At 42.6% G+C, this 11,102-nt stretch overlaps 1 protein-coding gene and 1 non-coding gene across 2 annotated transcripts in view; both read right to left on the bottom strand.

Moving 5' to 3' along the window:
* Positions 1 to 3,187: 3,187 nt before the first annotated feature.
* The window catches only part of NOP58 (NOP58 ribonucleoprotein), an 18,248-nt gene continuing 10,333 nt past the window's right edge, over positions 3,188 to 11,102 (bottom strand). The window contains exons 6-15 of the mRNA XM_075829746.1: positions 10,496 to 10,560; positions 10,261 to 10,395; positions 9,563 to 9,708; positions 8,776 to 8,902; positions 8,310 to 8,473; positions 5,647 to 5,781; positions 5,372 to 5,433; positions 4,061 to 4,218; positions 3,815 to 3,936; positions 3,188 to 3,710 (exon numbers count right to left, since the gene is read on the bottom strand). Of these exons, the coding sequence (XP_075685861.1) occupies positions 3,639 to 3,710; positions 3,815 to 3,936; positions 4,061 to 4,218; positions 5,372 to 5,433; positions 5,647 to 5,781; positions 8,310 to 8,473; positions 8,776 to 8,902; positions 9,563 to 9,708; positions 10,261 to 10,395; positions 10,496 to 10,560 (1,186 nt within the window). The 3' untranslated portion in view covers positions 3,188 to 3,638. The remainder of the gene's footprint in view (positions 3,711 to 3,814; positions 3,937 to 4,060; positions 4,219 to 5,371; positions 5,434 to 5,646; positions 5,782 to 8,309; positions 8,474 to 8,775; positions 8,903 to 9,562; positions 9,709 to 10,260; positions 10,396 to 10,495; positions 10,561 to 11,102) is intronic.
* Positions 9,833 to 9,916, bottom strand: LOC142656761 (small nucleolar RNA SNORD11B). The gene has a single exon (XR_012849742.1). It is a non-coding gene; the product is annotated as a small nucleolar RNA SNORD11B (small nucleolar RNA).

Genomic DNA, 11,102 nt, shown 5'->3' with positions numbered 1-11,102 from the left:
CCCTTTAAGGACTATAGGTTTAGATAGTATAGTTTGTAATTGGCTCAAGGACCGTATCCAGAGAGTTGTGCTCAATGATTCCTACTCTGAGCGGTCCTCAGTTATAAGTGGTGTACCCCAGGGTTCCATGCTGGGACCACTATTATTCAACTTATTTATTAATGATAGAGGATAGGATTAATATCACTATTTCTACAGATGACACCAAGCTATGTAATATAGTTCAGTCTATGGAAGATGTTTGTAAATTGCAAGCTGATTTGAACACACAAAGGCCTCATTCACACGACAGGGTCCGAGTGTCGGCCGGGAAAATCGGCCGTTTTTGGCCGATTTGCATCCGTTCCGATTCCGTTCCGTGTTGCAGTTTTTACCAGCCGATTTGCATTCGTTTTTTTCCATGACCGTTTTTTAATCAGATGAATTTCAGTTGTCAATTGATTTTTTGAGTCAACCTACTATAAACACACCCAGTAAGGTCACATGATTGCCAGCCAACCTTATTATTACTAATGTTCATTCTTTTACTTCATTAGTTTTCAACATTCTTTTGTATGTCCCCCTGGACAGAGCGCTTGATGTCTCTGTCCATATCTGGATAGGGACATCAGGGGCAACTGCTGAAGTGGAATCTCCATGTGGCTGGTGATTCCACTTCAGGAGCTTCCCCTGATGTCACTGTCCATATATTGACAGACACATCAAGCACTCTGTCCAGGAGCGGAATCCCCGAACACACAGGGATTCCGCTCCTTCAGGGAGCTAAAGTGGGGTTAGCACATAGGAGCAGGGACGAAGCTACAGCAGTAGCAGCCGCTGCTAGCGGCGCCACCGCCCATGGTAGGTGTCGCCCCTAGCAGCCGCTATAGCGATGCCTGAAGAAGCGCCAGGGCGGAAAGGAGGCTGATTCGCCGGGCCAGGCAGATTTGGGAAGGGAGCCATCACAGCACCCCCTTCCACCTGCTGTACACCCCAGCCCTGCCACAGTACCCCTGCACATAGCAGAGCAGGGACCTCGCTACAGCAGTACCCCCAAAGTGTTACCCTCCAGCATACAGTGATTCTTCTGAATGGGATACACTCCTCCTCCTCCTCCTCCTCACATGCACTCTGCTCTGTGAAGAGTGCGCGAGCGACGGTAGACCCGGCCATCACTCGGGACACATTCCAGTGATGGCCGTGTAATACCCGGCCCCATAGACTTCTATGGGAGCCGGGCGGCCGGGTACCCGGCCGAAAATAGGCCATATCCCGTTTTTTGAGGGCCGGTTTTCCCGTCCCGTCAAAAAATCGGTTGTGTGAATAGCCCTATTAGGGGTCTATTGTTCCTAATGCAGCCGGGTGACGGCCGATTTATGAACGGCCGTCACCCGGCCGGGAAACCCTGTCGTGTGAATTCCGTCTAAGTGTTTGTGTCCACTTGGTATTTCTTTATTTTTTAAAACACTTTATTTTCAAAATTTTGGTCCACTTGGCAAATTAAGTTTAATGTAGATAAATGTAAAGTTATGAATCTGGGTACCAACAACCTGCAAGCATCATATGTCCTAGGGGGAGCTACACTGGGGGATTCACTTGTTGAGAAGGATCTGGGTGTACTTGTAAATCATAAACGAAATAACAGCATACAATGTCAATCAGCTGCTTCAAAGGCCAGCAAGATATTGTCTTGTATTAAAAGAGGCATGGACTCGCGGGACAGGGATGTAATATTGCCACTTTACAAAGCATTAGTGAGGCCTCATCTAGAATATGCAGTTCAGTTCTGGGCTCCATCCAGTTCATAGAAAAGAAGCCCTGGAGTTAGAAAAAAATAAATAAATACAAAGAAGAGCAACTAAACTAATAAGGGGCATGGAGAATCTAAGGTATGAGGAAAGATTAAAAGAATTAAACCTATTTAACTAAAGGGGTGGACATGATTAACTTATATAAATATATTAACGGCATACAAAAAAATATTGTGAAATCCTGTTCCATGCAAAACCCCCTCAAAAAACAAGGGGGCGCTCCCTCCGTCTGGAGAGAAAAAAAATGTTCAATCTGCAGAGGCGACAAGCCTTCTTTACTGTGAGAACTGTGAATTTATGGAATAGCCTACTGCAGGAGCTGGTCACAGCAGGGACAGTAGATTGCTTTAAAAACGGCTTAATTTCCTAGAACAAAAAAATATTAGCTCCTACGTGTAGAAATGTTTCCCTTTTCCCATACCTTGGTTAAAATTGGACATGTCTTTTTTCAACCGTACTATGTAACTATACGTGGTAGCTGCAGTCCACAGATTTGCATGCCTCTGCTTCTCTGGACTGTAGCTCGACAGTCAACCCCTTGGCTCCACAGCCAGTTTTGGCCTTTATGGCACGATGAGATCTTGTTTTTTTTTTTTTTTTTAATCCCCGCATTCCAAGAGCCATCATTTTTTTCTTCTTACAACAGCCATATGAGGGCTTGATTTTGTGCGAGAAACATGTTATTTTCTAAATGCAGCATTTCGGGGTACATATAATGTATTGTTTGTTTTAAAAAAAAATTACTGTAATTTTGTCCGTTTTTTGGGAATCGCTATAGACTCGACGATATCAATTTTCACATAAAAGCAATTGAAGTGAGGAAAGGTTTTTTTTGTTAATTTTTTATTTTTAACCCCCTTTCTACAGCCATTTTTGGGTTATTTACATTTTCGCTTTTTCCTACTACGGTTACAGCGATTACATAGAGTACAGCAGGGCCGGTCACATGACAAGTCGGGTCATGAAGAAAGACTATGCCACTAGACCTAATGTTACCCGCTGTAAAAATCTATCAAACTCTCCTAATCAGCGTATTGGTCAACGGAATGTGTATTAGCAAGTGTACTCACATACTGCAGTGAGTATACTGCTAATACTTTTCGGTCCCCACATAACCCCAACATCTAGCAGAGCTTAAGAGTATGTTTACACGGCCAATTTTCTGGCCGTAAATGTACTCCTTTTCCCTCAAGTGGTCTGTATCTGTTGTCCTCTGCTCAATTTAAGTCCACTCTTCATAGGGTGTATGTACACTGGCCAATCGGTCAAAAAGTCACAAGTTTCAAACCACGCACCCTTAGGCCTCATTGAGATACCACCTTTTTTTTTTTTTTTTTTTTAAAAAAACCTCTGCAAATACTTTGCTTTACAACACAAGAAAAAGGGCCATGTGTGTATTTAACACAAAAATAACTTTTATAGTGGACTTTCACTTTCTACTCCAAGTTTTTTTTACTTGTTCCCAAAATTAAAGATAAAGTCGTTAATGTACACAGAATAATAAACCTTCATAAAAGTATATTTCATTAAGACAGAGTTTACGGTCTGTAATCATGTGATCTATACATACACAGTAAAAAGGGAAAAAAAGTCTACACAGCCTTTCAGACAGTCAATATAAAAGTTCTCACTGATGTGTAAGTATCATACATCACTGTATAAAAAGGAGGGAGACAAAAAAAAAAAAAAAAAGAAATGTTACGCCTCTTCTCATTTAGATATAATAGTATGTACCAAGGCAGGGGTATCGAGTAACTTTCCAGACAAACTGCTGGTAAAACCAAATCTTTAAAAGTTTCATCTTGCAATGAATATAGTCAAGACTTTGCGAAGGAAAAAGTCCAGTCCTCAATCATCATCCTCCTCATCATCGTCGTCTTTTGCCTTCTTTTTCTTCTTCTTCTTCTTCTTTTTGGGTGGCTGTTAATAGAAACAGGACAAAATGTAGATAAGTGATAGCATATTACTGGCAGGCCTATAACAAGAGTCACAGATTTTGTTGTTTAACATGGATGGACTCTCACCTCTTCAGCTGTGCTAGTAGTAGGTGCTTCTTCTTCTTCCAATGGTTCTTCCTCCTCTTCAGCCTTTATCGCCTTTTTTTTTTTCTTTTTCTTCTTTGGTGTCTCCTCGACTTCTGGTTCTTCTGGAAAGATAAAGCATGGTCTCAACATTTCTAACCTAACCATTGTCAGAAACTCAAAAGCCAACTAAGCACAGTAGTAAACATGCCATTTCCTAAGTCAAAGGTAAACTATTCAAGAAAATACCTTCTGCTTCTACAACTAATTCAATTTTCGGCTTCTTAGCTTTCTTCACTTTGACCTCAGTGGGCTGCTCTTCTTCTTCCTCCACCTCTTCAAACTTTCTCTTTTTTGGAACATAGGGCAGGGTGGAGTCTCCAGATGGATCATACGTTCTGACCTCACTGTAAACAGAAGAAATCTCAGGCACATTCAACTACCAAGACAAACTTTAATTACTTCCAGACACGGGATGAGAATGCTCGTCATGAGCAGCGGGTACTTTGCGCATTAGGGCGAGCATTCTCGTCCCATGTTACAGCCATGTCCGCGCGCGATCAGGAGCGGGGCAACGGCTGTAATACACAGCCGCAGCCCTGCTCTAACGGCGGAGAGAAGAGAAACATCATCTCTCTGCCGTCAACCCCATCAATGCCGCGATCAAAGCTGATCGCGGCATTCAAAGCTAAGAGGGGGAACAACCCTTTAATCGCGTCACAGAAAATCCCTGTGACACGATCAAAGACCATAACTTGTATGGCCAGACAGCCAAGGAGCCATTGAAGGACCCCAGGGCTGTTTGACCATATTTCCGGTTAGGGCATACTGAGGTATGCCCTAACAACTGCCTGTGTACAATCAGTACACAGGCTACTGTACTGGCATATAGATATATGCCAGTACTCTACAGTTAAAAAATTCCCTCTATGGGATTTAAAAATAAATAAATTAATGAATTTAAAAAAAATGTAATGTTCAATAAAAAAATACAACCACATTTTTTACAATAAATAAACTTTTTCAAATATAATTCTCAACACTTGAAACAGATATATTTGGTATCGCCACAACCGTAAACCTGTACAACAAATGTATACCATTTTTTATGATGATCGGTATATGGTGTAAAAAAAATTAAAATAAAACTTCACCGGAACGGCTTTTTTTCTGCATTTTCGGCAACATAAAAATGTATAGAAATTAAGTGATAATGTATTTGTACCAAAATATGGTACCTACATAAAGTACAACTTGTCACGCAAGTCTAAAAAATAAAAAGTTATGCGCATCGGGATGCAAAGAGGGGGAATCTAAAAAAAAAAGATTGTTCTGTCCTCGAGGGCAAAATTGGCAGTATCCTTAAGGGGTTAATCTACATTTTTCTTCAGGCTGTTTTGATTCCATGTAAACACATGTTGAAAACTAGAGCATTGAGTAGTCTAGTAACACATTAAAGGGCATCAACAGTTCACTATTTCTATATGAAGTGTGAGCTCACATTAACACAACTATATACATACACCCACACACTACTTTACATAAAGCAACAATTCTTACCTTTTGTGTTGATATTTGTCGGCTCTGGCGAGTGCTTTCCCGGTGCCACTAATTCTTTTTAGCTGGGGAAGAGCAGATGAAAATTAAGCAACAGATCATTTAACCATCGATACATTCTATAGCACCCTACAAAATGAATACACAATAAAGATATATAAACAGCGAGTCTCAGATGAGGTAGTGACTGATATTGCCCTCATAGAAACATCAGGCAATAAAATTATGTCATCATCACAGACCACAAGACTGAATTCATAGTTGCACAAAGCACTTACCCCCTTCTCCTCCAAGTGTCGTAAACGTACTTCCAACTTCGCTCTGGTCTCTACCCCCAGTTCTGCGTTTGTGTCCTCCCCAAGAGCATCATATCTGATAGCAAGTGATGCCTTGGCTGCCAGCATACGGGAGATCTGAATGGAAAAGTTATGGTTAGCAAATCAGTTACTTATTTTCATTTTCTTTAAGGTTTGCACTAAGTGCCTCATTTTCAACTTACATGATCAGGTCCATTCTCTACATCTTAAGGGAATATCTCATGTATAATAACGATATATTATAATTGAATAATATTGTGATAATACATTATATAGAGAAGCATCCTAGCTACATTGGGAACATTTCCAAAATGTATAAACAGTCTATATGATGTCAATCCAAAAATGCCTTATATTCTTAGTTCTAAAAGGCAGTGGTGTAGCTATAGGGGTTGCAGCGGGCGCACTTGCGACCAGGCCCCTAAAAGCCTGGGGGGCCCCCGCTGCCACACAGCGCGCTAGTTCTTTGTGCCGTGACGCTGGAACTTCCTGGTTACGGGAAGGGCTCCTTTAGAAGTCACATGGTACACTCAGTGTACAACGTGACGTCACGTGAGGGGCGTTCCTACCACCGTGGAAGAGCATGGTGGACTCCAGGGGAGCTGCACAGGGGGCCCGTAATGTATGTGTTGTATTGTAATCACCCTGAGGAATCCATATTTGTGGCGATACGCGTGGGGCAGTCGGACCCCTTCATCCCATCCTTTTTGGCCATTTGATATCCATGTCGTCACCATGCTTAAGGCTTGATGCAACATTTATGTCCAACTATACAAGCTGAGGGATTTAGGTGGTTTTGGGATTATTATACATTTGGCTGCTTATCAAGGTGGCAACCCCCCTTTGTATTTTTGCCCAGCATGACGTGCTGTTTTAAAGGATTTTAAACATGTCTATGTAGTGTGCTCATTTCTAAATAAACTTATCTCTGTGCAATTTTGTAGTGTCTATTCAGTCTGTTTGCCATTTACATACTCATATGCATGTTGATTTGTTATATTCAAGTTTTCAGGATATGTGGCAATATACATGCGGTGCCCGCCGGTGATCATTAGTGTGTTGTATTGTACTGTCGGTATTTGCAGTGGAGAAGGGGGGGGTGCTTTAAATTACAGGCCCCCCTCTCCTCTCCTCTCCTCCACAAACTGCACGATACAATACATTACAAACTTTGGGTCGCGACCCCCTGGAGGGTTGTGTGATGACCTCCAGGGGGGCGCAAGCCATTTACCGAGGTCCCGGTTCCAACTGTATTTGCGTACTCAGGACGCAGATACAGTGGAGTTTAATGTTGGAGCAAGGAGCTGACTGTTCCTTCCACCAGTATTCACTGTGCCGTGAGCCATTAGCAGCTCGGCGCAGACAGGTGCGATTTAGTGACATTGCGCCTGTCAGTGCCGAGTTACTCATAACAAATGGCAAAGGAGGAGAAGGATCTCCTCCTCCACCCGTCGTGGGAACAGGGATAAGGCAAGTAATTTTATTTTTCTATTATGCACATATGGGGGCATTATACTGTATAGGGGGGCTGATATGGTGGCAGCTATGAGGAGCATTATACTGTATGGGGCTGCTATGGGGGCATTATACTGTATAGGGGGGCTGATATGGTGGCAGCTATGAGGAGCATTATACTGTATGGGGCTGCTATGGGGGCATTCTACTGTATAGGGGTGCTGATATGGTGGCAGCTATGAGGAGCATTATACTGTATGGGGCTATGGGGGCATTATACTGTATAGGGGGGCTGATATGGTGGCAGCTATGAGGAGCATTATACTGTATGGGGCTGCTATGGGGGCATTATACTGTATAGGGGGGCTGATATGTTACGAGAGGGGGGGGGCATTATACCGCGTGGGAGCAGTTACGGGGGGGGCATTATACCGTGTGGGAGCAGTTACGGGGGGGGGGCATTATACCGTGTGGGAGCAGTTACGGGGGGGCATTATACCGTGTGGGAGCAGTTACGGGGGGGCATTATACAGTGTGGGAGCAGTTACGGGGGGGCATTATACCGTGTGGGAGCAGTTACGGGGGGGCATTATACCGTGTGGGAGCAGTTACGGGGGGGCATTATACCGTGTGGGAGCAGTTACGGGGGGGCATTATACCGTGTGGGAGCAGTTACGGGGGGGCATTATACCGTGTGGGAGCAGTTACGGGGGGGCATTATACCGTGTGGGAGCAGTTACGGGGGGGCATTATACCGTGTGGGAGCAGTTACGGGGGGGCATTATACTGTGTGGTGGCTGTTGGGCATAGGCACGGCAGGGGTTTTGTGGTGTTGGGCAGGGGTTTTGTGGTGTTGGGCAGGGATAGGGGGGCCCAAGCTGAATTCTTGCACAAGAGCCCTTGAGCCTTTAACTGCGCCCCTCCTGAAAGGATAGGTACACTATTGCGCCAGTGAATCTTTATTAAAAAAATTACTTTATAATATGTACTTTGTTTTTACTATTTCCCGAACGTTAACACGTAGTAACTTAAGAAATATTTGCCTAAATCCGGTCAACTTAAATATTTTGTAAAAGCTGAAGCTTTGCAGGACCGTATTAACCAGTTAGAATAAGCAACTGAGTGACTTATTACCAGCTTTCATTACCAGGATTCATAGTACAACTCACCTTGCCCTTATTTTTTGGAGTAGTCTGCCCTACAAGGGATGCATGATAAATAAGACCATATTTTGGAGTGTCCTTTTTGGTTTTCAATGCTCTGAACAGTGCCTTCTCCGCCCCCAAGATCTGCACAGTGGATGCCGGATGTTTTGCCAGATTTAAAAGGGAACCTACAAAAACAAACCGTAGATAAATGAAGGGCCCCAATATTAGATGTAAAAATAATGAAGAATGTCCAAACAATATTGGAAGCAGATACACCTGACAAACTTTTATACAACTCAGAAGTTTCCAATTATACAAGTTATGAATACGTGATCTCAGATGAGGTAGTGACTAGAATTGTCATCATGCAAAATCAGGCAATGTAAAGGGATCATCATCATTGACCACAGTAGGAATAGGGCTTGTTCGATAAACACAGGAGCAATCTTGTGATAAGAAAATCATGTGCAAGGCATTAAAGACTTACCTGCATGTGAAATAAGTCTGGCACCAACCAGCTCTCCTACTAAAATAGTAAGGTTTGGAGCTATAGCCATCATTCTGTTTTTGAGGTAATCATACAGCTGTGTCCTGTACTCGGAAATGTCTATTACCTAAAGGAGAGGAAAAAAAAACAACATTTTTTTTTAAAGCAACGACATGTATGTGTACATTGCTTACTGTTACACGCATTATAAAGTAACGCAATAATATTTATTCTTTTTCGTTTTACAAGGCTTATTCTGGACTTTTAAATATCTTTACTAGGGCAGGGAATGCTATATATAAATAATAACCTATCAGGTGCTCACCCCTGAAATGCCCCCCAGCGCAAAGGTCCCATCCCCTGCAGCCAATCACTGACCTCAGCGGTCAGGTGCCATTCATGGCAGCATCACCACTGAGGCCAGCAATTGGCTGCAGCTGCACGTGACCGATGAACAACATGTGACTGCTGCAGGAGCTTCCGAGATCGGAGGAACGGGGTGCTGCGTGAAAGTTGGGTGATTTGGGGCAATTCAGTGACGAGTACCTGATGAGTTATTTTATACAACTCCCTGCCCTAGTAAAGATTTTAATAGTCCCGAATAACCCCCTTAATGCTTATATTACATGTTACCATGACTGGTGCTTCTACAAATAAACAGAAGACCAAAATTTTCTCTGATCAAGCCGCTAGAAAGGAAGTTTAGCTGCACTGGTGTCCGAGCAAACGTCACCACAACTGAATGAAATCAGCAAAACCAACCTTTCTGCATGGGTCCTGCACTCACCTGATCACACAGGTGCAAGATATTATTTATATCCTCTTCGGACACCTCTGTACCCATTGAAATCTCTGCAGCAGTTTTAACCTCAGCCTCTACCTCTTCTGGAATGAGCTCAGAGAGGTCAAAGGTAGCAAAATTAACTCGGTCACCTGTTCAATGGGAAAAGTCAATATTAGTGGAACTTAGTGATGGAAAAAAAAAAAAAAAAAATACATCATAGAACTTCATAAAGATACACTAAAATGCAGTAAAGGTAAACAATGACATTCGCTAGGTGGCCTCAGATGAGGTAGTGACTGAAATTGCCCTCATGGGAAAATCAGGCAATTCAATGTAAAATCATCATCATTGGCCAAAATGGAGCTGCCACTTCTAAATATTCTACATTTTACTAAACCTGGAGTTTTTTTTAGTACTAAAAAAAGTGAAGGCTCACTTTCACTTCTTGTATAAGGAGCTGCAAATAATTTATTTTATACCTAACCTACATTGCTCCGTTTTGAGGCAAGAGCAACGCAGTTAACAAGGGATGAAAAAGAAAACAAAATGTAATGCAGCACCGGCCCATTACATGTGCGCTTTCGAAGGAGAGAGTAGATGGCCTGTTAGGTCTGTCAGCACATCACAACGGACACCAATATCTCCATTAAGTGCATACCTTCCTTTGGGATAAGAAAATAGAGCATGAATCCTTCACTCACCTACAGCCCGCACACACTTGCAGTACGCCAAATTATCTGTGATAATTTTTCCAAGCTCAGGGAAGTGCCAACCATACCACTCTCTGCAACGCATGATATAATTATTCAGCTCCTTATCCAGATCATCTAGAAGAGCTAAAGGAAAGAAGTCAAGTTATAACCAGTCAAATATCTAAGCCATTCGATATAATTGTGGTGATGAAAAATGCTAAGTTTCTAATCACAAGATACTTACAGATTGCTTGGACAATCATTGTATCAACTTTGTCAGGACTAAACTTCAATTTGTAGCGGGACAGGCTGTAGATATACAAAAAGATATTTCATGGTTAAAGAAAACAATGTAAAAAGAAAAAAAAACTTCTACTTACAGCAAACACTGGATATCAAAAATCTAAAAAAAATAATAGGAGATATATCACAAACATTTATGGCATATCCACAGGATGTGACAAGTGTGATAGATGCGGGTCCCATTTACTTTTATGGGAGATACGGAAACACTTAAGCTCAGTCCGCTACAATGCTTACAAAGTCCAGCCACGTCATGCACCTATGCTCTGCAAGCTAGCGGCCGCCTTACCAGGGAGAAAGGTGCGTGCCCCAGAAGTGGGAACTGCATCAGACATTTAGGACATCCAGTGGATATGCCAAAAATGTTTGTGTCAAGGACCCTTTTAAAAGGAAATCTGTCACACACCCTATCAATGGGGGGGGGGGGGGGGGGTAGACATTTCCATCAGCAATCTCATTGAATACTGCTGCTTCCCAACCTGAAATGGCTCCATACAGAGAACAGACTGCATTCTACTGCAAAAGGAATTCCAGATAGATGACAGACA

Source organism: Rhinoderma darwinii, chromosome 6, assembly GCF_050947455.1.
Source record: "Rhinoderma darwinii isolate aRhiDar2 chromosome 6, aRhiDar2.hap1, whole genome shotgun sequence".
NCBI classification, from domain to species: domain Eukaryota; kingdom Metazoa; phylum Chordata; class Amphibia; order Anura; family Rhinodermatidae; genus Rhinoderma; species Rhinoderma darwinii.
The sequence above is the reverse complement of the archived record's forward strand: the minus strand, read 5'-3'. Positions and strand labels throughout refer to the sequence as shown.